We start from the raw sequence: 25510 nt of genomic DNA on the forward strand, positions 1-25510 counted from the left end.
TTTTTCCAATGGTACAAACATACTTTATTGTACAATTAAATTATTTGCAAAAAAAAATACAAATCAGACCACCAAAATAACTTAAATTTTAAACTAAAGAAAAATGGAGCAAGAGTTGTTTTTTTGCTTCCTTTTAGCACAAGCACCAAAATATGGTAAGAGAAGTGGTCAAAGATTCCATTTGAACACTAAACAAATATTAAATAGTCTTATTTCCAGTCTCTTTCGGAAGAAACACAAACAAAAAGTTCAGTTGCCATGGTTTCTACAGTGATTCAGTATGTATACATTTATATGCATGTACATCTCTTCAAATGGCATGATATACTCAAACCCGCAGTATCAATGACCGCAGTGTCCTTTTGCATCACATCTTTAATACAAAAAAAGTTTAATCTAATTCCTGTAGCTTCAAGTTTTATATATATATATATAAAAAAGAAATTAAATAATATATCTATATATAAAAGACTGTCTTTTTATATAAAATAAGTCAAGATTTTGCCACTTTTTTCCTCCTCCCCCAAATCCCAACCTTTAGAGAAAAATAAGTGAACTTGTGAAATCTTTAATGACCAATTCATTTTCTGACCACACTAATAAGCCTTCTCCTCGGTATTGTGTTGCGCATGTGAATGTGATTGGTTTGAATAACCCCAGTTTGTCAAAAATACAAAGGCGCATTGGTGCTCATATGACCTACACCCCATACTGTACCTTACAGAAACCTCAATACTTTCAATTTGGGAGGAGCCCGAGTTGCTAGGAAACCAAATCAAAAGGAGAAAATCTATAATTGAAAGAGTCTCTGCTCATCCTAGGTTAAAGTCTGTACACCTCAAGTGTATGCTGTTCATTTTATTACAAAAACAGCATTTCATTAAAGTCCAGTTCTTTGTACAGTAATATTAGATTACACTCAAAGGTGCAGGGCAAAAGACTACAAGGGAGACGTGACTAGGAAGAGAGGCGGGAAAGGGCGGCATTGTTGACAAGAAAACAAATATAAAAAAAAACGTTTTTAAAAAAAGAGGAGAGTTTATAGCTAGCAAACCCCGCTACACGTTCCCCACTGCCATATCCCCCGTTCCTCTGCGTTTCATTTCATGAGGGTATGTATGTATGTATGTATGTATGTATGTATGTATGTATGTATGTATGTATGCATGCATGCACAGCCATCATCTATCCGAATCAGCTGGCAACAGGCAACATCCTCAGTAAGTCCATCCATCATTCTGTAGTAAGTGTGGGGGTAAAAGGGGAGTGCACATTCGTGGGAGAGACAAAAATAAATAAAGTTGGGAGACACGGGGGGAAAAGAGGTGCTCGCGTAGAAGATCTGGGCGTCAAAACTGGAAGCTTCCGACCTGAGACCGTCAGTCCAAGAGGGAGATCAGCCAGCCACCCAGTGTTCCAACACCCTCCCCACAACACTGTTTAAGTTTAACTTGGATCCCTAACCCCATTACAAAACCAGAAAAAGTCACAAAAAAAACTCACCTTTCTCAATCCTCTCGGTTTTTGGACAGTCATTTTCAAAAATATATTTTGTGAAATGTAGCAGTCGCAAGGTACATTTACCGAAAAAAAAGTCGCCCTCCCCCCCCAAAAAAGGCAGGAAGATATGTTGTGATGTTTGTTTGTAGATACAGCGAAAATATTGATCATTATAATATATATATTAAAAAAAAAAAATACTTCTGCAAAACAGATACAATCATGACTGGTTTTATGAAGGAAAACAGAACGATAAAAAGGTCCATTGTATTAACTCACTAATTTTCCACCACATTTAAAATCTTAAAAATACTTGTAAAAAAAAAAAAAAGTATAATAATAATTCTGTCCCCAAAAATATTACTTGTGTCATATACTAAGGAAGAACTCTCACATCCAGAAACCCCTTACACCTTATGTACACAATTGGCAAAAATGTTATATATAATATATAACATAAACAGCAATAACTTACCATTCGTTTAATTTATTCATTTATTGACTTGTAGATTTAAAATGTTGCATCTCCCATAGGAAGTTAAGTTCTTTTCATTTATACATCAGAAAAATATTAAATAAAAATAACTTTTAAAACTGCCATCCACCTTCCATTCAATCCCAGCAAGACCCATGAAGGCAGTTCTTCAGACCACTGAGACAGACGTGTAGCAGGTTACATCATGTCTAAACTGTTGTGGTTAATGTTCGTCCCCAGGTCCTGGTTGTTATTACCCAACATGTCCGACTGCCCTGGGCCATGCAAGCCCCCCATCCCACTTATCTGGGACATCATAGCACTGGGGTCCGAACCAAACGTACCCGGGTCCCCAGAGTTAGTCTGTTGTTGTTGGTGTGACAATTGTTGTGGGGTTTGGGAGGCCACCATGCCAGGGTGGTGCTGGGAGAGGTGACCCGGGTGCGGGGAGCCTGTCTGGGTCTGGGGGGAGATGCGGTGAGGGGAGGGCTGGGGCTGCATGCGTGGCGAGGGGCTGGAGTGGGGCGGCTGGGACTGTGGACGAGGGGAAGGCTGAGGAGAACGCACCTGGTTGCTGAGAGATTGACCGCCCAGAGCCTGGCCCTGGAGGTGGGGGTGTGGGGACTGGGCCATCTGCTGCTGGGGGCTCATAGGACTGCCGTGCTGGGCAGGCGAGCCCCCTCCTAGGTGCTGCTGCTGGAGGAGTCTCTGGTGGAGGGCCTGCTGGAGAATGGCATGGGAGGACTGGGGCTGGGGGGGACCACCTTGGCCTTGTTGGGGACCCTGCTGCCCCTGTTGGAGCTGCCCAGGCCCCCCACCCCCACCATCCTGTTGCTGCATCTGCATCTGGTGCTGCAGCCTCTGCTGCAGGGCTGTGGCTACCTGCTGGGACATGGTTCCAGGGTAGCCCTGCCCTTGCTGGCCCTGCCCTGGACCCGGCTGGGGCCCTCCTCCCCCAGACTGGGTCTGGCCAGGTTGACCAGGCTGGCCCTGCTGCATGAAGCCCTGCTGGCCCTGACCCTGCTGCTGCTGTTGGGGGGGCTGCTGGAACTGACCATTGTTACTCATCTGTTGTTGTTGCTGCTGTTGTTGTTGCTGCAGCTGCCTTCGCATCAGAATCTCTCTGAACTGGGGAGTAATGTTGGACATTGGGGTGCCTTGGCCTGGCATACCACCTTGTTGTTGTTGCTGCGGTTGTTGCGCTGCCATTTGCTGCTGTTGCTGCAAACTCCCAGGCAAGAGGGGGCGCTGCTGCAGTTGCTGCAGCTGTTGCTGCTGTTGTTGCTGCTGTTGCTGCTGTTGTTGCTGCTGTTGCTGCTGTTGTTGCTGCTGTTGTTGCTGTTGTTGTTGCTGCTGCTGCTGCTGTTGTTGCTGCTGCTGCTGTTGTTGCTGTTGTTGCTGCTGCTGCTGTTGTTGCTGCTGCTGTTGTTGCTGTTGTTGCTGCTGCTGCTGCTGCTGCTGCTGTTGTAGTTGCTGCTGTTGCTGTTGTAGTTGCTGCTGTTGCTGTTGTAGTTGCAACTGCTGTAGCTGAGCCATAGTGGGTATATTTCCTCCTCCCTGGCCCATGTTCATACCTGCCTGGGCCACTCCAGGGTTTACGTTGACCTGCTGACCATCCATAACAACCTGGTTACCACCAGGCCCAACTCCTACCCCACCAGGGGCCCCCTGGAACCGCACGACTCCAGGCCCCCCTCCTGGGCCTCCTCCCGGTGCCCCAGGCACTCCTGGACCTCCCTGGTATCGGGCGGCTCGCTGCTTGATGAAGGCAGCCATGAGGAGGGGGTTGGAGCGGAGGATGTTGAGGACCTGTTGCTGCTGGCCGGGGGAGCTGGGAGAGCGGAGGGTACGCAGGAGGTCCTGTAGAGCTGCCTGGGGGAGGTTTCCTGTCCCCACCATTGCCGCCGCCGCCCCAGCCACACCGCCTTGAACTCCCATCAACCCCATTAACCCCCCTTGCCCTGCCTGTTGTTGTTGCTGGGACTGACCTTGCTGTTGTTGCTGCTGCTGTTGTTGCTGGGCAAGCTGCCGCTGCTGCTGTTGCTGGGCAAGCTGCTGTTGTTGCTGCAGTGTCAGGTGACCCATCTGTCCCATCATGCCTTGCCTTTGCTGGGGGGTCATCCCACCAGGGCCTCCCCACTGCTGTTGGTTGGGGTTCTGAAGTCGGGCCTGCTGCTGGAGCTGAACCTGAGGGGGGACCTGGGACTGCTGCTGCATGCCTCCGGGCCCCACCACCATCCCCTGCTGCTCCATCAGGGTCCTCCCTGCCAGACCCTGGCCCTGGGGCCCTACCATGCCTGCTGCTGGGTGGGCCATGCCCTGCATCTGGGCCTGGGGGTTCTGGTGGAGAGGGGGGATCATGCCTCCACCCTGGGCCGCCTGCTGCCTCTGGAGGGCCTGGGCCTGGGCCATCTGACGCTGGGTCTCTGCCACACGCTGGATCTTCAACGCTATCTCCACTGCTGCCGGAGGAGGCCCCTGCTGCTGCTGCCCCTGGGGCATGGAGCCCTGACTAGGGTTGGTCTGCTGCTGTGGAGGGGTGGCTGGACCCAGACCGGGTTTACCCAGGGACTGGTGGAGGGGCGAGGCTCCTGGAGGTCTGGGGGTGTAGGGGGGCAGACCTCCTGGGTGCTGCATCTGCTGGACATTTGGAGACTGGCCCTGTTGCTGCTGTTGGAGCTGTTGTTGGACCATCTGTTGTTGCTGAGGAGAGTTCATCATTCCCCCTCCCCCCTGCTGCTGCATCTGCTGCTGGAACTGGTGCTGCATGTGGTGCTGCTGGGGAATGCTGCCCTGCTGCTGCCCTGGGGGGCCCTGGCCCATCCCCTGCTGGGGCATGTTCCCCTGGGTGGGGGTCTGAGGCGTGGGGGGCTGCGTGCCCACAGACATGGGGGTGCTGGGCCCGGTGGTGCCGTTGTTTCCCGGAGATGGTAGTCCACCGTTTCCCCCCGGTCCCGTAGGTGGCTGACCCACCCTCTGCATGCTGGCCATCCTCCTCCGCAGCATCTGGGCCTGCTGGAGCCGATGCTGGAGCTGCTGCTGCCTCAGCTTGTGCTTGATGTTCAGACAGAATGGTACGGGACACTTGTTCTCCTGGCAGTGCTTGGCATGGTAGCAGCAGAGTGCGATGAGCTGCTTGCAGATGGGGCAGCCGCCGTTGGTCTTGCGCTTGCAACCTTTGGTGTGCTGCACCACGCGCTTCATCTTCTGGCAGGACGGCAGGCTGCAGTTGGCATTGCGACACTGGCAGGCGTGGACCAGAGACTGGATGCAGCGCTGGATGCTGAGGCGCCGCGAGTCCCCGGGGTTGGCGATGGATGAGGAGGCTGCGTTGTTGCTCTCGTCATCCAGGCCCAGACCCAGCTTCTCCATCTTGTGGATGTGGCCCTTAGTATTGTAGCAGGTGATGCACAGGTCATAGTCCTGGGATAGAGAGGGGAGAAAGCATATGTGTTGGTTACTACTCCACACTTTACTCATCAATTTATAAGTTCAAAAATGTATGTAGCAACTAAGGATTCTAGTTTTAATGTCCTATAGGCCTAGGCTACTTGATGTATTCACCATGAATGACGTGCAACTCTCCACAGGTGCATCATCTCAACCATATTAGGCTTCACAATCATTTGTATAGTGCTGGTGCCATTTGCTCAATATTGGATGAGAAATAAAATGTTATACCCTGAAAGCTTACTCTCCTCTCTTTGATAATGGTAGTTGCTTTAAAAACAGTGTTTTTCCACAATTGCAATGTGTAAATGTGGCACAATGGACATATACTTGTGCTTATCTCTCCCCCTAATTAGTGTGCACACAGGAGAGGCAGTGAAACAGGGACAGGGCATCGAATTTGTTTTAGAAAATAAAACATTTAAAAAAAGATGTAAGCAAAATTGCTTTGGTAAGAGGAAGGCAATGTCTAATTTTCAGTTTATCGTCCCAGCTTTACCCATCCCCTCTTCTTCCCTCCTCCCCCTCTAACCCTCCACCAGCCCCTCACCTCGCAGACAGTGCAGTGGTAGCGTGTCTCCACATGGCCCTTGCACTCATTGCAGGTGTAGACGAAGCGGTCCTGGCTCTGGTTGTGGAGCTCCACCAGCATGCACATGGAGCTCCACTTGGACCTGCGCAGCGAGCTGAACTCCAAGTGTTTGTCCCGGGCTAGGGTGAGGAAGGCGTCGCGCCCATCCATCAGGTCGCAGGCCATCAGGCCGTCGGGGTCCGTGATAGGGCCCAGCGTGTTGGACATGGGCGCTGCTATCAGACGGATCACAAAGAATACCTGGCGAGGAGAGAAGGGTTAACAGAGAAGAGTGAGAAGATACTGTCTTAGTGGAAAGTATTTTTGTGTTTGCGAAAGTGTCTCGTTCAGCCAGTCCTAAAATCTGATTCTCACCAATTTACTCCAAGGGAGCCTGATTTACTACCTAATGTTTGTAACTTATGTTCAGAAATTCTTTAAAAACATTCAATGGTCTCTTCCTCCTACCTCTTTGTGCTTCTCCATGCTGGCGTAGAGTTTCTGAGAGAGGTCATTGGACACGTTGGGCAAGCCTGGCTTCTTCTTATTGGCTCGGCTCATACTGCTCTTATTCTTAGAAGTCTTCTTGTTGTTCTTCTTCTTGGCGTTTTTGCTGTCGCCCTTCGTGGCCTGGAAGTGTGGGGAAGAAGGTGAATTATATACACAGTAGTAACCATTTTTGATTTAGATCAAATGTAGAAATGCAGTTCATACAAGCATCAATTTAACATTTTGTATTTAAAATTGAATCAAATGATCACATTGAAAGATCAAAAGACCCATAAGAACACACGGCAATGTACCTTGTAGTAAATACCTATCCCACTTACATCTACGCTCTCGTTGGAAGTGCTGTTTTCCTCTCTCTTCCTCTCCTCCTCCTCCTGCTCCAGCTCCTTGATGCTCTCCTCCAGCACGTTGGGCCAGAAGTCCCCCTCAAAGTACGGCAGCTCCTTGGCACTGGTCAGACGGTCTTCCGTGGCCTGCTTGAAGATGTCCTGAGAGAGGGAGAGAAAGGGATTAAACCTCCACTCGTCCTGCTTTATGTAACAAATGCGTAACACCAAAACATGAGCAGTGATAAAAATTGTGCTCCTTCTCAGAAGCCAATCCATGACTCTGTCGTTGTGCGCTCAACCCTTCCACTTGTGGATGGAGCCATTTAAAATTCGAACTCTGTCCCTGCATGGACCCCTCAAGCCTTCCTCAAGACTCTTACCTTGAAGTCGTGCACTATGCGCTCCGCCACAGCCTTGTCCAGCATCTTCCTATACCACTCCTGTAGCCTCTTGGGCTTGGGGATCTTCTGGTCCATAGGGTGACAGTGGAAAATGTAGTCGTCCCCTTCACTAGGTGGGCACGCCCAGATGTGACCCGTCGTGTACCCCAGCTTCTTGACATACTCCAGGTAGCCAATGAGAATCTCATGGTAGACACCAGTCCTCAGAGAACGAGGCTGGAAGAAGTGAACACTGTCCAGGTACGAGATGTACACTCGTCTGGGGTAGACAAGTAGGCAGAGAGAGAAAGCGCAAAGATGAGGTCCAGTCCTTTGATGCATGTACATAAAACTGCTCCCAACTGAGTTAAGATAAAATTGACCCTTAACAGAACCATTACCTCTGATTGGGAGGAGGGCAGTCCGAGCCGTACTCCTGTACATGCATGCCGAAGAAGCAGACGTCAGCGCCATCGATGTCCTCAAAGGCAAACAGGGCTTTCGTTCTATATGGGAACGACTCACACATCTCCCCAGTGTCCACAAACCTGGAGACACGACAAGAGTGAGACAACTGATGCTACAATGCATGCATCCCAACAGGGTTAGGTAGGTTACTTTCTAAATGTAATCCGTTAGTAACTAGTTACGGTCATCAGTAACGTAACTTTCGGATTACCAAAACTCAGTAACGTTATCGGATTACTTTGATACTTTTAGATTACTGTCCCCTTAAGAGGCATTAGAAGGCAAAAAGGATCGCCGACTTGTGATCAGACACCTTCTCAATGTTGAATTGAATTTCATTGAGGAAACCGAAAGGTGTCAATGCATTTGTTCTCAAACATCCTTTCTGAATTCAAAAGTAATCTAGTTCTCAAAAGTGTCTAATATAACGGCAATATTGTTGCTTTTAACTTAACTGATTACATGTAATCAGTTACTCCAACCTTGCATACCAATATCTTCAAAACTTCACCTTTCAGAGAGTGACTGTTTCTCCATCTAACAATTCCGAAAAAAAAAAAAAAAACTCAAATTGAGAGAAAGAAGTGATCCAATCCTCTCAGATGTACACAATTGCCTAGTGGCTATGGGTTGATTTTGGCTTCAGCAAATTACTACATTAACCGCACTTGTTCCACCACTACAGTTATCCCTTTCTCCTGTTCTATTTCTTCAGGGTAACACACACACACACATAACACCCCCCCCCCCCCCCCCCAATGGTCCCTTACCTGGACTTCATGCCTGGTTTGACCTCCACCACCTTGTCAGAGACGTGGACGACTCGAATGGTGACGTCACCCGACTCAGGGTGGCTCTGACGTTTCAGGAAGTCATTCACCCTCGTCTCCAAATAACAGCCCAGCTTAGTGTGGGGCAACCCTGGAGAGAGGGAGGGAGATAAGCTTAGTTTAGTTACAAGTAAGCTAGGTAAAGAGGGATGAACTATATCAAAATGGACACAGGTAAGTGATATTTTGATTATTTTTTTGTAAAGACATTGGTACTTACTTTTGGCGGCATACTTGTTCTCTCTACGTGTCTTATTCAACTTCTTTAAGCAGCCATCACAATTAAAACTGGTAGGAGAAAGTTCATTAGAGAAACCAGACTCAAACTCAAACTGCCTCATCTTTCCTAGGTTACAGGGCAGACAGACTTACCCTAACGGCCAGATAGTGTCGTTGTGCAGGACACAGATCTGGTGCATCTTACGTCCACAGTCCATACATTCCACAAGCCTGCAGAGAGGAGCCAAATCAATCACTGCGACTGCTTACAACTGCACAACTACATTGCGCTCACAATGCAATCACAACATGAATGCAATTACTCAACAAGATATTTACTTCTAATGGTGGACTTACAATTCAGGGTCCAATGTGTCATTCTTCTTCTTCTCAAACTGATCTTTACCGATGGAACTGAAGTGAGAAAGAAGAAATGCCACCCCCAGTCAACATCCGCAACCAGGCCACACCCAGTCAAAAGCCTCATGAGTTTTTTATAAAAATGGAAAAAGATGGATGAACCACAGCCTAGGTGGTTCCCAACCTTCTTTGAAAGATTTTACTGAGTAACAGTTCATATGAGGAAATCAGTAAATTGAAATAAATTCATTAGGTTCTAATCTATGGATTTCACATGACTGGGAATACAGATATGCATCTGTTGGTGAAAGATAGCTTAAAAAGCAAAAAAGGCCTCAATCTCGTCATGATATTTTTGCACATTCAAGTTCCCAATCGATAAAATGCAAATGTGTTCGTTATCCGTAGATTACGCCTGCCCATACCATAACCCCCCCATCAGCAAACCGCTCGCCGACATGCCGCCATACACATGGTCTGCGGTTGTGAGGCCAGTTGGAAGTACTGCCAAATTCTCTAAAACGATGTTGGAGGCAACTTATTGTAGAGATATTAACATTTAATTATCTGGCACATTTTAGAGTGGCCTTCTTGTCTCCAGCACAAGGTGCACCTGTGTAATAATCATGCTGTTTAATCAGCTTCTTGATATGCCACACCTGTCAGGTGGATGGATTATCTTGGCAAAGGAGAATCGCTCATTAACCGGTAGTAAACACATTTGTGCACAACATGAGAGATAAGCTTTTTGTGCGTATGGAACATTTCTGGGGAGCTTTTATTTCAGCTCATGAAACCAACACTTTACATGTTGCGTTTCAATTTTTTGTTTAACTATTGCCATAGCTCCTTACTCATTATAAAAAAAATATATATATTCAAAATTAAATAAGGTATTTAGTTTTGAACGTTTGAGCTAGAGGCAAGTGGTTTTCTGCATTGTAAAGGTAAAACACAGACACGAAGCCATGCTTGTGTGCATGGAGACGTGTTACTTAGCTGTAGTGCCTGGGCTAAACGGTTCTCACTGGCAAAGTCAAATGACTTTGCTGGTGATGAGTGCCCCTCAAATGATACAAATGTAACAGCCTGAGCACACCAGACTTGAAACGACAATACAGATGTAACAAAGTGCTATTCAATGTATTTATCTGATCTCCACTGGTGCTCCCAAATCAAAATTCCATGTGAATTGAACAGGTCACGTTTACAAATGAGTGCTAAATTATTTTTAAATTAGGTAAAGTTTCACGGCACAAAACGAGCACTCCTCAAGGAACACCACCGTGCCAGAGCACACCGGATGAAAACCACTGGTCTAACCTTTACAGGGTTTCCCAACCCTCTCCCCCAACCATTAAATACGTCAAACTCTAAAATCACCACAAGTTTGGAGCATTGGATTCTCTGGCTGTGGCCTCATCCAACATTTCATATAGAAAGTTTAAGACTCATGAAACCTGCCAGATATCCTGGCCAGATTTTTTAAATACACCGTGTTTTCATCCCAATCTTGATTTACTAAAGAGATGCTGCAGAACAGATGTAGGGCTAGAGGAAGACCAGTCAGAGGTGAGACAAACAATAACAGCGGCAGTACAGATGTACAATAAAACCAATTACCTACTGCAGAAGACAGAATACCACAGAAAACATAGAAATGGAAGGGAGACATTCACAAAATATTACCAATAACAGCAAATGGAGGTACTTTAAGCAGATATGAGGGAGAAGCTTGGCATATGAGGAGTCAAATAATAAAAGCCTAAATATAAAATCAAATGTACGTTAAAACTAAAAGATAAGTTGAGGGAAGGCTAGAGGGTAACGTTCTACTCACGTCGGAGGCTGGGAGGGGTCGTCTCCTAGGGACACGTTGTCCCCCTGGATTTCGTTGAAGCACTTCTCACAGAAGTGGTACCTGTCAGCAAGAAGCCCAAATTTTGGTGAACTACACCGTTCCCCAACAGCACAGCCAATCACAGAGAAGGCACGGGGAGGCAGCCACCAATCAGGGCAAGGCATGGCAGGACAGGGCGGGAGCAAGCACGCAGGAGGAGCGCAGAGCGGGCGGGGGTCGTCATCAGAACAGCCAATCATGATTCAGTATTGAAGGGGAGGGAGGGGTTTGGAGGCGCATGATTGGATCAGACAAAAGCAAGCCAACGCAGATGTCACAGGCATTGACGACAGAGGGAGAGGACCGAAAGGGTTGGATGGCGAGGAGAGGGAGGACAAGACAACAGAGCAGAAGGTCGAGGCAAAGCACAGATTAGCATTTGGACATGATGAGCAAAACCACCACAGCAGCGACAGAATCAACTGGAGGGGAAACATGGGACAATGCAGACACTGAACAGATATGAAAATGAAGTGGCAAACCATTTATTTCCATAGAAACACAATTCAACATAGAATAACTTTTCTATTGATCACCGTGTGTGAGTCACTCAGATTCCTCCCCCCCTCTCCATACCTGTTCTGGTAGCTGAAGTAGGCAGCGTCCCGGGGTATAGTGCACAGCTGCTTCCCATAGCAGCACAACGTCTGGGGAGAAAACTCCAACTGAGGGAGGAGAAGAAAGGAAGACAGGAAAGAGAAAGGTAGAGAAATGAACACTTATTAAACGCAAACTACATTTTCAAAATAGTTTGGCCCTTCAATACCAGGAGGAATATAATATTTGTACAGAGCTTTTCAATACAGGTAAAAAAAGAAAGTGCTACCCATTTTACAAATGTAAGTACTATCAAAAAGACTGGAGCAAGGAGAGTGAAAATAGATGGCTAATTAAAAATCTGCTTTTTGTTGTTACGCATTGCCAGGAGTTTTACCAGGGAAACATGATCATGAGCACCATTAGACCATCTACAGCCTCTGCCCAAAGCAATAGAAAAATGTTTTGGCGTCATCATGGGTCACTTGGTTAGGCCAGAGGAATGTGTCAGTCCTGGCTTACATGGACCTTCAGGCTCACTGTCACAGTACAAGACAACAGCTGTATGAGGTTGAGCCCCGACCGCCACACCGCTTTGCCTCGTTTTCATGAACGGAGACGCTCAAGTAATCCCTGTTGACCACTTTGCTTAGCCCATTCAAGAGGTTATGCTCAATATTAAAAAAGTGTTGAACGTTAATATGGCGGTGTTATGCCAACGCTGAAATTAGCCAAGCCTCGTCTCCATGCACAGAATGGGATGTGAAACTAACGACGTAATAACCACATCTAGCCTGACACTATAAGTCACACACCCTAATAACCAACCACACAAACGCATAACCTCGCATCACACTCCCATTTCACCTTCCGGCCACAGCAGTAGCCCAGGCCCTTCATCCCGGGGTCTATCTCCTGCTTGCTTCCCTCCCATCATCTCACCTTCCTGCCGCAGCAGTAACCCAGGCTGACCATGACGGGGTCTATCTCGGCCTCGAACACCTCAGCCAGCTTGGAGCAGTACTTGTAGACACGGGACGTCTTGCGGTTGTATAGCCAGGCATTGTTTAACATGACCCAGATGTCGTCCACATACTGCCAGGGTTCCTGGTACTGACCCGTGTCAAGCTTCCGCTTTATAGTGGACAGGTCCATGGGGGTCTTCACTATGTCAAAGTAGTCCTGGGGAGGGAGAGAGGTATGGTCAAGTTAAGGTTGCTTTATTATTCCACAGAGGGGGAAATTGGTTTGGCTAGCTTCACATGTAAAAAGCACATTTTTGATGGAGCATTAACTGAAACAGTGTGAATATGCAGTACATACAGGTATGCCAAGTAGGTGAGGGTCCACAGGCTGTCTGAAGGGCAGAGACTCTGGGTCCTGTCTGTATAGAGATTCCAGGGTGGGAATGAGGGCCTGGCGCAGCTCCTCTGGCTTAAAGACTGAGAGAGGTAGAAGGAGAGGAGGAGAAGAGGTGAAAGGAGTAGAGGAGGAAGGAGAGGGGTAGAGAGACAGGTTAGGGTTCAAGTCGGATTCAGAAACAGATAACTGCATACATTTTTAGAAGCAGGAACATAACCACACAGAGTATAGAAACAACTCGTACACATCCTATCACAAAATAACATAGTCCTTACTCTTCCTCTTGTTCTGGGCACCAGACGGTGTACCAGGGGACTCAGATCCCTTCTCTTCCTCTTTTGGCTCCTTCTTCACCTCCGGCTTCCGGTCTTCAGTCTTCACCCTGTCTTCACTCTTTACCCCCACCAACGACGACGTTTCCATGGGAACACCTTTGCCCCCACACTCCTCTTTCTTCACCCCCTCCATTTTAATGGGTTTGTTCTCCAACTTGACGTTGGATAACTTCCCCCCCTTGGAGCAGCCTTCCTCCCCGTCGTCCTCCTCGTCCTGCTGCTGCTTGACCTCCGTCTTGGGGTCCACGGAGGCTGAGGCATCCGAATGGGAGGCCTGCTGGGAGGCTGTGTCCACACTGCTGACCGATGCTGGGGTCAGAGCCTGACCGTCCTGGGATTGGAAACCACCCTTCTGGGACATCTGGGGGGGGGGGGGGGGGGGGGGGGACAAACAGGACACTGGTTAGAAAATAATTGGTATTACAAGAGAATGCAACAACCCCCATGGGAGTTAGTGAAGGCGAGGAAATTGACAGGTAACTGAGTGCAGTAAGGTGGGTGAGAGGAAGTTCCAAAACAAGTCATTAGTACATTGGCTGTTAACTGTTCCATTTTGCAGCTGTATGTCAATGTTGTGATCACTTTTGTAAAACTGGTACTGAATCAATGTACTATTCATACAACATGTTGGAGATATTAGATCATATAGAAAAGTACAGCTATAAGTCAATCTCACCGGAGTGCGAGGCGTGCGAGGGAGCTGGCCTCCATGGGGGTTGGGGGTTGTGGAGGGGTGACCAGGGTGCGATGGGGTGGTGGACCCCGCCCCCATCCCCTGCTGCATGGGCTTGTTGGAGCCTGGCCCCTGGCTGCCGGGCCCTAGCTGCTGCTGAGATCCTGGGGGGGCCAGCTGGGACGGGTTAGGGGTGTGGGGCTGGGGGGTCTGTGAGCCAGCTAGCCTGGGTGGCGTTTGGTGGGGTGTGGGGGTGAGACTGCGGGCAGGGGAGGGCGAGCTCTGGCGCATGGCCGCGAGGTGGGGGATGGAGTTGGGCTGCTGGGGGTTGTTGGACAGGGGCAGGTTGGACAAGGGGCCTCCACCCACACTCTGGGGACCCATGGGCCCCACCGAGGGGACACCACTACCCCCTCCGACCGAGCCGGGCCCGGCTAGAGGGCTGTTGACGGGGAGAGGGGAAGGAATGGGTATCTGAGTCTGTAAGGAGAGATGAAGCATTTAGCATTAACAGTTCATACATTATTCAGACATTAACATACATTATGTATGACAGGGGCATCCCTCCAGTGAACCTACATGGGGAAACAATAGTGTAGGAAGGAGGGTTTCACTTGTGCATGTGCAGATGTGTGGGAATGTCTTAGCGATTGTGTTGAGTTGGTTTGGTGATATGGTTCACAATTAAAACCAATCTGTCCTTCCGTTTCCTGCATCTACATAGGACTTTGAGGGCAGCGACAGACCATATACTTCCACTTTTCCCCACCTCTCTCACCTGTGCCATGCCTCCCTGGTTGCCTTGCTGGTTCATACTAGGCTGTGCCATGCCTCCCTGGTTGCCTTGCTGGTTCATACTAGGCTGTGCCATGCCTCCCTGGTTGCCTTGCTGGTTCATACTAGGCTGTGCCATGCCGGGCTGACCCGTGCCGAGGCCTGGACCTAAGCCTGGGAACTGTCCCTGGGGCAGGTACTGGTTCTGGAGCTGGCCCACGTTGGGCTGGCTCATCCTGGGGTTCCCCATGCCCATCTAAAGGGGACACAGACTTTGGTTTAGAACAGAGCTCATTAGTCCTTTCAGACACTTTGATACTAGGGACTACTCCATGTGTTGAATCAATGTATACGTTAGTGCTATGACAAGATACGGTTCCTCTTGCATCAAAATACATCTATAAGATCAATTGAACACTAAAACTTTTGTATTTGGGCATAATGCTCTTTTCAAAACAGCGCCCATTAAGTGAATATATAAAAAAAAGAGTACTGACCTGGTTGATGGGTGTGAGGGGGAGAGGAGGGGTCGACCTCTGACCCATAGACTGCATCCCCATCTGGTTGAACTGGTTCATACCTGAAGAAAACATGCACGAGGATGATCATATAAAGAAAACGCATTTAGGCGCTTATGCATCTAAACGTGCTGCGTAACATTGGACATAGTAAGCAGGATGGCTCAAGGCACACTAACAAAGTTACAGAATAAAATATTGTTAACATGAGCCAAATATAGTTTAACTTGAGAGGTTACTACAAGGTATAACACCACTAAAAACAGCCCAATGTCTGTTTGGCGACCCCTCTCCCCATGGACTCACCTGCAGGGTTCTGCATCCTATTAACCATCTGGTTGGGTCCACCGGGCCGCACCAGAGAGTGGTCAGGGAGGGGACCATCTGTAGGGGTGGAGAGGTGAAAAGATGGAGAGAGAAGATGTATTGCCTCTGTTGCACTCTAAAGAATATGTGTCCTGTCTGAGAATCTGAATGCAGTATGCACATCTATTTGTGATACTACATGTGTGTCCTGTCCACTCAGTGAGAGGCAGTGGCTATAGCTGGCCCAGGGCCCTACACCCTGTAGGGGGCATGCCAGCTGGCCCAGGGCCCTACACCCTGTAGGGGGCATGCCAGCTGGCCCAGGGCCCTACACCCTGTAGGGGTGGGCACCAACATACCCTGCTTCTGGAGCCGCGTCCGCCTCTTCTCCTCCAACTCCTTCTGGATCTTATAGATCTTCTCAGCCAACAGGTGGTAGTACTCCGCCTGGGAGGAGGAGAGAGACATGCAAGGAGAAATTATAGAGTGAAGGAGACAGCGAGATGAATGAAGGTTAGGATGATAGAGGGGTAATGATGAGAAAGGGGAACAGCGTGAGGGAAAGAGGGTGAAATGAGTTATAACATACTAGGAACAGACAAATACACAAAATGAGAGAAATTCTGAAGTGCATTTGTATTCCACAGACATTTGTATCGTCTAAGGGTTGCCCCCCTCTCAACAGGAACTCAGTGAAAGTCTTCACTCAGTCAGTGTAACAGCTTACCCTGCTGTTGGCAGACTCGTACATGTCCCCCTCCACCTTCCTAGCATACGCCACTAGGTTCTCCATCCGCCTGTCCTTCAGAGCAGCAGGGTCTGGGGTCGGGAAGATGGCTTGCACCCTACACACACACACACACACACACACACACACAGAGAGAGAGACAAGAGACTAAGGAAAGTGGGGGGGATATGAACGAGAGCAGGACGCAAATCACATTTCAGTGCAAAGAAAACCGGTTTGTTAAATCATCTCTATGGGACAAAATAAAAGTTAAGAGGAACAATAGGGGAGATGCAGCAGGGAAGAGTGTTGAAAGCAGACAATCACACCTAGCTAGCTGTGTCTGAGCTGGGAGACAGTGGGGAGGTGCTTAGATGTGGTGAATGTGGTCAGTGTGTTCTGTCATAGTCGTTCTGCGCTGTATGAAAACCCAGAGGATGTGAGTTTACTGTGAAACTGTCTGCGGCCTGTTCTGCTGGTACATTTACCACAAATAGCTCTCTTCATATTTCCTATTTGTCTAGCAATTCAATGTTCCGTGTTCTTACAGGATACCCATCTATGACATCAGACAGCATTAGCTGCATTGAAACGGGGCCTAGTTTTTGGCTTTGTATACAACTAATTGAACCAAATTCAAATGAAAGAAACTGCTAAACCAAAAGCCAAATTTAGCAGGATGTCTTCATTATCCACAAATTAGAGACCCTTTAGGCTCACACGCCCCACTATAGGCTCACACGCCCCACTATAGGCTCACACGCCCCACTATAGGCTCACACGCCCCACTATAGGCTCACACGCCCCACTATAGGCTCACACGCCCCACTATAGGCTCACACGCCCCACTATAGGCTCACACGCCCCACTATAGGCTCACACGCCCAACTAATTTTTATTTCACCAGGTTGGCCAGGCGAGAACAAGTTCTCATTTACAACTGTGACCTGGCCAAGATAAAGCAAAGCAGTGTGACACAAACAAACACACAGTCAATAACACAAAAAACAATAGAAAAATCTATGTACAGTGTGTGCAAATGTAGAACAGTGTGTTCTGCTATAGGCTCACACGCCCCACTACAGGCTGTAACTCTTTAGCCATATAAGAGTATTTTAAGCCCTCATCCAGAGGCTCTTGTCCCTCCATTCCAGCTCAAAGTTACTTACAGTTTGTGCACCAAGTGGTTCCTCAGGTCCTGGGTGATGTCCTCGTGCCAGCTCTTCCTCATGCCCGCTGCCGAGGGAGGGGTCGCCGTGGGCATGCATCCCATGTTACCCGCCCCGCCCGCATCACTCATCAGACTAGAACACACAGAGAGAGAACAAAGTTAAATTCAAATTCATCACTGTAAAATTATTTATTTTTTATCCAAAAAAAAATCACAACTTTGAGCGTTTGATAGCGCCTTCCTGGAGTGTCAGGTATGGTCGATGGGGTTTGCACTTCAGGGACTATTCTATTGGTTCCATTGCGCCGGGCATGCTCAATCAAGCACAGATAGAAGTATTGAAAAGAAAGCTAATAAAGTATATTTGAAGGCAGGTCTGCTACTCACCCCTGGGAGTTCATGTTAAGGTGTAGCATGGTGTCCTGTAGCAGGCTGGCCTGCTGGTTCTGGGGTGAAACACCCACACCTCCATTCACTCCCATCGGGTTACCCCCTGAGAGTGTAAGAAACATTAACACACAGTCAATATTGAACATGACCTTTGTTTTTATTCTAAGAGCCACCAACAAACACTACTTGTAAGTCAATGATAGAAATGACTCCCCCTGTGCGTTTTATTTGCAAAAGACTTGATAAAAAAAGGCCAACTTGACAAATGTTGACAAACAAAACGTGCAGAGATAGGTGTGTGTGTGTGTGTGTGTGTGCTGGAGTAATTCCCATTAAAGTGGAGAAGAGGGGGAGTTAGGGAAAGCAGCAGTATAACCTTACTACTGTGGATATTGACTGGTTACAGCTTCAATCCCCAAGAGGACATGCACACGGTTGCTGTAGTACATCAATTATTTAAACCAGTAAAAAAATATATATATATAAAAAAAAAAAATACATTAGACTGGACTAACTAAACAGTTTACCCATGGGATTGAGCGGCCTCATGCCCGGTTGGCTCTGCAGGCCCTGTGAGGGCAGAGAAGCCTGGTTGGGCTGGCTCTGCAGGCCCTGGTAAGTGAGGCCCAAGGCAGCGTAGGCCCTCTCGATGGAGCTGGGGTCGATCTGGCTGGGGGGGTTGAGGTTTGGGGCGCTGGGCTGGCCTCCAGGCACTGAGCCCAGGGAACTACCCAGACCTACACCAGCACCTCCTAGCAGAGCTGTAGAGACAGGAGGGGCAGATCTATCGGTGTTAATATTTCTGTCCTCTAGGACGTATGCTATGAACACCTAGGTCAGGAACACAAGGAGTTGGTCTGTCGAAGTTTCAAATGTAGGCACAACATATTTATAAGGCAACAGATCCAGAAGTCCACGGCAGAGTTCAATCATAAGACAATCTATCAAAGCATCTAGACCACTTGTATACATCCATACACACTACTTTAAAAATAGTTGAGACCTGACGGCTCTTTAAAAGTGCATAAGAATACTACAAGCGCATACTACTGTTACATGACCCAGCTGGGGGGGTAGCGTTTGATGGGCACTCACACTGCTGGTTCCTCTTGTCCCCAGCGTTCTTGAGCGGCAGGCAGACTGGACAGTCGTGCCGTGTACAGTTCTTCCAGTGAGAGATGATCTGTCTGGATGAAGCACAGTGAGCCACTGGGGAAGAGAGAGGAGGGCGAGGGGGGTGGGGCAGAGAGGAGGAAAATAAAAAAGGGAGGGAGGGAGAAAAGGCTAATGTGAGGAGTACTTCAGACAATGGTGAATATCATACACATCTCAGGTAAAGGTGTGACAGGGAACCATCTTGCAGGTCTTTCTCTTCTGTGTTTCATCAGCTCACCTTGGCAAGACTTGCCAGCCTGGCAGTGGGTCATGTGGTTGAGAACGTTCTTCATGGTGCGGCAGTGTGGCAGGTTGCACTGGCGCACCTCCCCGTTGGCTTGCTCCCGCCGCTGGCACTTGTGTGCGTGTAGCAGGAGCACTAGTTGCTGCTGGATAAGCTTGCGCTTCTCAGGGTCGGCCGTAGGGGGTGCCCCGGCTGCTGCGGCAGCTGCGGCTACAGACACGGCGGGCCCCAGGCCTCCCTGGGCGTTGGGGACCATCCCTGCAGTGCCTCCGGCTCCACCGCCCACACCTGCAGCGGACTGCTGGGAGGCCTGGGAATAGAGAGGGGAGGAAGAGCGAAAAGAGAACTGTGATAGTCGGTTAAGGGCTGGTCAGTGCAGTTGACTGGTACCCAAACGGTAGCACCTCCTGCATAAGAAAGCTTTGTGACAGGTAAGTGAGAAGTGATAGGTAGGAGACTAGCTAGCTAACTTCCTAACCATGGCAGACATGCCCTGCATGGGCTGGCTCTTCTTGTCCATGCTGAACTGGGCCAGGCTGTTGGGCATGGAGCCTTTGTTCTGGAGCGGAGGGCCCAGCCCTGCTCCCCCCAGGCCCTGGCCTGCCTGCTGCCCTCCATAGGGGCCTCCATAGGAGCCCGGGTTACCCATCATACCCATCTGAGGAGATTTGGGGGGGAGAGAAGAAAAACAGTTTAATAAATTGACATTATTTCTACAGCTTTTATATGCTGCTCCAAACAATGTGTATGAAAATGTAAGTGTTCAAGTCAATTGTGTCGTTTCAGACAGTAGCCCTGTTAAATGAACACAACCCCAGGGATATTACCCACTTACAGTGAAGAGCATCGAAGCTAAAAGAACCACCATCTCCTTTCAGAGAGAGATTAAATCATGCTGCTTTTTACCACTAATCAACTTCCCTTCCCTGCCATTTACACACCAATTAAATCAACCACTTCTAAAGAGACAATGTACTTCATTTCTAATCAATTAGCGGCAGGTAGCGCTGGTGGGTTCAATTAACTCATTAATGATGGCTCAGAACAGGCAGACCAATTACTACTCCGCCATGCCACGGTTGCCCCACATTTCATGTTGACATGTTGGAATAAGACCACCACTGATGTGAAATATTAATCAAGGGCTTCCACGTGGCTCCCAATTTGTAGTAAAATATCACACCAGCAGTTGTCACAAATCGCTTATACAGACACCGAGCCTAAAACCCCAAAGGGCAAGCAGAAGAAGCGGCGCAGGTGTGTGCTCATGCATCTCCACCTCTCCAAGAACTTAGGGTTAAGTGAACGTTTTCATCAATTTGCATAAATTCCCTCCTCCCCAGCTTTCTCCCTCCATATCCCAGTCATGCTCTTTCCTATGGTCTTCTTGCTCCCCGACAGAGCCTTTAACCATCCCAAGCTTTTGATCACTACAACTCCAATTTGTACGTTTTTAAACCATGATTAATACATCCTTAATAGGAGTACTGAAACGTGCTCTTTCAGTCTGTGTGGGCAAAAAAAACTGCTTGGTCAGGGGGGCTTACTTGAAAAAAGACACCAATCTCAATGTCCCCTCCTTGGTAAAATAAAGAACAGGTCAATTAAAAAACATCTCTCCCCTGTGGTCTGAAGGGTCTATGCATACCTTGTTCATTGCTCCAGGTTGCTGTACTCTGAGTCCAGCCTGTCCACCAGCCCCCTGCTGCTGTTGTTGCTGCTGCAGAGTCTCAGCCAGCAGGTTATTGTTCCCCCCAATCCCCTGGTTCAAGAAGCCCATCCTAGGGGATCCGTTCATCACCTGCCCACCCATCATGGATTGCTGCTGCTGACCATTGCCCTTCTGGGCCCCCATCATTCCCCGGTTCATGCTGCCCACCATCCCCGCCTGCTGCTGCATCATGCTGGCCTGCTGCTGGGGGGAGAGGTGTTGCTGCTGGCCCATGCCCTGGGGCCCAGGGGACACCTTCATGTTTCCCAGGTGGCCCATGCTGGCCCCGCCTGTGCTGCCCACTGCGCCCTGCTGGGTTGAGGCGTGTGGAGCGCCTGACCGAAGGAGCTCGGAGAGCTGCTTGTGCTTGGCCACCGCATCCTGGCCACACCCTCCCCCAGGGCCCAGGCCCATCCCACCTCCCAGGCTGGTGTGCAGTTGGCTGAGGTCCCCTCCATTGACCAGGCCCAACTCTGAGGAGTTGATAAGCTCGTCCGGGAGGTCGTGCTCCAGGTCAAACAACGAGCCGAAGTCTGTGCAGAGAGGGAGAGAACGAGAGCATATGGAGAGATGAGGGAGAAAGAGCAAGATGGGAATGTGAGTGAGAGAAGAGGGCATTGGAAGATAGGAGAAGGAGAGAGGTGTGCTAGGGTACATTGCGGGCATAACAAATTATTAGTAACAAAACCAAATCCAGTGTACTGCATTCAGACATGGTTGCATCAAATGAGGTGGCTAATTGGCACAGCCAGATACACCACCACAGTGGCCGACCACAGATTGTCTGTGCCGGACCTCAAGCGTGATTTAGCTCGGTGCAGACAGAGACATGTTTACACCGACGGGGCTCAACACTGCATTAACACCACACAGAGAGCCAGGATAATAGAGACCCTCTGGATCATCACCACGGTCATGTTCAGTAGGCAACAAACGGGAGAAAAGAGGGGCAACGTTATGCAAAGCTGTGCCAGAGTATTGAACACAACCCAGGGATGAGTCTGCTCATCACAAAACGACAACTAGAGAATTTACAAATTACATATAGGCCTACAGGATTTTTTTCTGGATATATTGGACCGCCACAGCATTCTCTGTGCAGTATGGGGGGGAAACATTTCAAAAGTGCAGTACATTATTTTCTGTTATTAGGGTAACTTGGACCCTCAAAGTATTTTGTGTCAAGTGGCTGACTTGAGCACGTATCAGATGGACAATGGGAGGCCGTAGCTATGCAATGACAAAATGTACGAACAGTTTCAAGTCCCATTTCAAACATGCCTTCTCATAACTACTAGCGAGCATCTGCAGAAGGCCATTTTAACACATCAGAGTGGTAAATAATGTGGCCACGTTCTATGGCTTTTTGTCTTAACCGTGTAATTGTTCACCTTTTTGTATAAGGTTGCTGGCTTGGATCCTCCAGTCTCTCCCACACATCTTCAGAAAAACTGACAATGGCAATTTGAGCATAACAATCACTCGGTTAGCTAGCTAGCTACATGGATGGGCCTGCTGCAGTAGCTATCTAACTATGAAATTAACGTTAGCTAGCAATCAAACTAAGCTAGCGTACTAAATTGGAAACATTTAACTTTTCCAGGTAACCAGGTGAAGGAAACTTCAACAATTAGTTTACTAGCTAACGTTATATCGTTTGCTATATAGATATAGTTAATGATAACTATGAAATACTCTGTTGGAAAATGTATATACACATCAGACAGTGTTGAATTTTACTGTTCGTTGGTGCGTTTGAGTTAACGCGTTAGCTAGTTAGCATTGAATGGCGATGAGCTTTGTCATAACTCGCTTTGAAAGTTAGCTATTTAGTCAACTCGCGAGCTAGCAACCTACAAATAGCTAACTAGTTAGCAAAGTAGCTAGCTACTTGGCTAGGCAAGTCAATTTACTGGTGAGCGAGTTGAACCATCTGTGTTTCATGGATTGCCACTTAGCTAATTTATTATAAAACGTTTTTCCAACCATCATTTGCCACACCGATCAAGCTGTAAGCTTTAGCACTAGCTAGCGCGTTGGCTACTTAAAAATAGTTAGCAAGCTAACGTTAGCTGTGTCGCCTAAAAGGAAGAAGTACTTGTCAATATAGGGGGTAATTTAAAATGTTAACCGTTTTGTTGACATACCATTTATATTTTCCTGTATTTATTACCTAAATACCAACGACAAATCTAAGCCCCGCATTCGTAACTAGCTACAGTAGTAGCCAGCGTTCATCGTATTGCTGAAATTACTAGCCTATTGCTAGTCAAGTCCGACACACTCGCTAGCTAGAGCTAGTACGACAAAAACAGTGGGGCAATCGCACGGCCCCTTCCTATTTCGAATAAAAATCACATTTAATTGAAAATAATACCAAATAAAAACATACAACATAATACCCTAACAAACCAAATAAAAACAACATTTACCGTTTCCATCGCTGGCGGAGACAGACAGTGCCGGAGAGGATAGTTTAGGCCTCTTGGCTGAAGGCGGGCCAGAGTCCAGAACGTTCTCGGCCATATTTTTTCGAATTAAAAATATATACGGTATCCACAACGGAAGACGTTTTCACGTCTTTTGAACCTTATTTTCCTTTTCGATTCCACAATTCTGACTTTTCCCCCTCCTTTTGGGGGACGAAGGGGGGGGGAAGTCGCGTGTACAATATACTCCTTTCCTGGGTTCGCCTCTCGATTTCAGCTTCGGCGTATCAACCCCCTCCCTAGTCGAATTTTTTGTTCTTTATAAATTGCGAGCGGAGGAGGAGGGGGGTCGGTGTGAGAGAGAGGGAGACACACGTCGTGGCTCTCCTCTAAACTCATGTAGCTTCATCTGATGCGAGAAAATTGTCCCAATATATGATCACACCCGTCATTTATGCCACCCTAAGCATAAGATGAACATAAACGTCGGGCAGCAAACCCTTGTTGGCTGTGGCGAAGAGGTGATGCGAAATAAATCCAGCGCAGCTGCAATTTATTGGGGATAGAATAAATAGCCTGTTATCTCCAGGGTCTGGAAAATGCAATAGTTGAAAAGTGTGTATTTCAATACATGTAGCCAATATGTTGCAATGCAGTACAAATATGATACAATCTATCTGGTTAAATCAGAATTGCAACTGCATGCATGGTGGTAAATTATGGACATGGGAATTTGAATACATTAATGGGATCTCAATGGTTGCACCACTCAACAACTTATTTCATATAGCCTAGTAGGACTACACTCTTGAATGCTTCTTTATAATGCTGAGGTTTTTCAGTCACCTCTCTTCTTTCCTTCCTGGCTCCTACCGGGCCACTTTCAGGAGCCTACTGAAACGTTTAGAAAGTAAGTAAATATAGAGCCGTACAGGCCTATATAGACTGGATAAATGCATATAGGACTGGCATGATTCCCAATAGGCCTATTCTACATGGCACCTTATCATTTCTGTTTTATTATATACATTTTCTGAATGTTCTGTAGTGCCTTGCAATGGACACTATCATATCCCTATTCAACATGACAGCGAGTCATATCTCTTTCTACACAACACATTTCTATCTGAATGTTCTGTAAGGTTGTAGCCTCTGTAATAGGCCCATGTGGACTTCATGATGATAATGGTTAAATTGTGATACATCATCTCTCACTGGCACTCAAAAGCTGAATTTGACCAATTGTCTATTGTCTTCACTGACATTTTAAAACTGTCCCTGACTGAGTCTGTAATACCAACATGTTTCAAGCAGACCACCATAGTCCCTGTGCCCAAGAACACTAAGGTAACCTGCCTAAATGACTGCCGACCCGTAGCACTCACGTATGTAGCCATGAAGTGCTTTGAAAGGCTGGTCATGGCTCACATCAACACAATTTTCCCAGAAATCCTAGACCCACAAATTTGCATACCGCCCCAACAGATCCACAGATGATGTGATATCTATTGCACTTCACACTGCCCTTTCCCACCTGGACAAAAGGAACACCTATGTGAGAATGCTATTCATTGACTACAGCTCAGCGTTCAACACCATAGTGCCCTCAAAGCTCATCACTAAGCTAAGGACCCTGGGACTAAACACCTCCCTCTGCAACTGGATCCTGGAATTCCTGACAGGCCGCCCCCAGGTGGTAAGAGTAGGTAACAACATATCTGCCATGCTGATCCTCAACACGGGGCCCCTCAGGGGTGCGTGCTCAGTCCCCTCCTGTACTCCCTGTTCAGTCCCCTCCTGTACCCTCCAACCCCTCTTTTACGCTACTGCTACTCTCTGTTCAGCATACATGCATAGTCACTTTAACCATATCTACATGTACATACAGTGGGGGGAAAAAGTATTTGATCCCCTGCTGATTTTGTATGTTTGCCCACTGACAAAGAAAGGATCAGTCTATAATTTTAATGGTAGGTTTATTTGAACAGTGAGAGACAGAATAACAACAAAAATATCCATAAAAACGCATGTCAAAAATGTTATAAATTGATTTGCATTTTAATGAGGGAAATAAGTATTTGACCCCCTCTCAATCAGAAGGATTTCTGGCTCCCAGGTGTCTTTTATACAGGTAACGAGCTGAGATTAGGAGCACACTCTTAAAGGGAGTGCTTCTAACCGCAGCT

At 47.8% G+C, this 25510-nt stretch overlaps 1 protein-coding gene across 1 annotated transcript; it reads right to left on the reverse strand.

Moving 5' to 3' along the window:
* Positions 1–23796, reverse strand: LOC115152698 (histone acetyltransferase p300). Its single transcript, XM_029697433.1, has 30 exons — positions 23328–23796; positions 20833–21428; positions 19663–19842; positions 19179–19494; positions 18881–18994; positions 18313–18546; positions 17783–17888; positions 17394–17528; positions 16225–16342; positions 15857–15944; positions 15498–15575; positions 15171–15253; positions 14678–14929; positions 13903–14379; positions 13167–13587; positions 12853–12971; positions 12472–12711; positions 11569–11657; positions 10933–11013; positions 9090–9146; positions 8886–8963; positions 8734–8801; positions 8454–8604; positions 7617–7763; positions 7216–7495; positions 6827–6994; positions 6465–6626; positions 5976–6257; positions 3383–5398; positions 1–3298 (listed from the first exon to the last, which is right to left on the reverse strand). Exons 1-30 carry the CDS (start codon positions 23419–23421, stop codon positions 2174–2176), a joined length of 8355 nt encoding a protein of 2784 aa, XP_029553293.1. The 5' UTR covers positions 23422–23796; the 3' UTR covers positions 1–2173.
* Between the last annotated feature and the right edge of the window lie 1714 nt (positions 23797–25510).

Source organism: Salmo trutta, chromosome 18 (genome assembly GCF_901001165.1).
Source record: "Salmo trutta chromosome 18, fSalTru1.1, whole genome shotgun sequence".
Classification (NCBI taxonomy): Eukaryota; Metazoa; Chordata; class Actinopteri; order Salmoniformes; family Salmonidae; genus Salmo; species Salmo trutta.

Bases quoted from the DNA above. Each gene is read 5' to 3' on its own strand.
- LOC115152698 (XM_029697433.1), bottom strand. From the start codon at position 23,421: ATGGCCGAGAACGTTCTGGACTCTGGCCCGCCTTCAGCCAAGAGGCCT. The intron at 13,588-13,902 runs GTGAGATTGACT...CCCCCCCCCCAG, and splicing joins CTCGCACGCCTCGCACTCCG to ATGTCCCAGAAGGGTGGTTT. The intron at 6,258-6,464 runs GTAGGAGGAAGA...TCTCCTCGCCAG, and splicing joins GCATGGAGAAGCACAAAGAG to GTATTCTTTGTGATCCGTCT.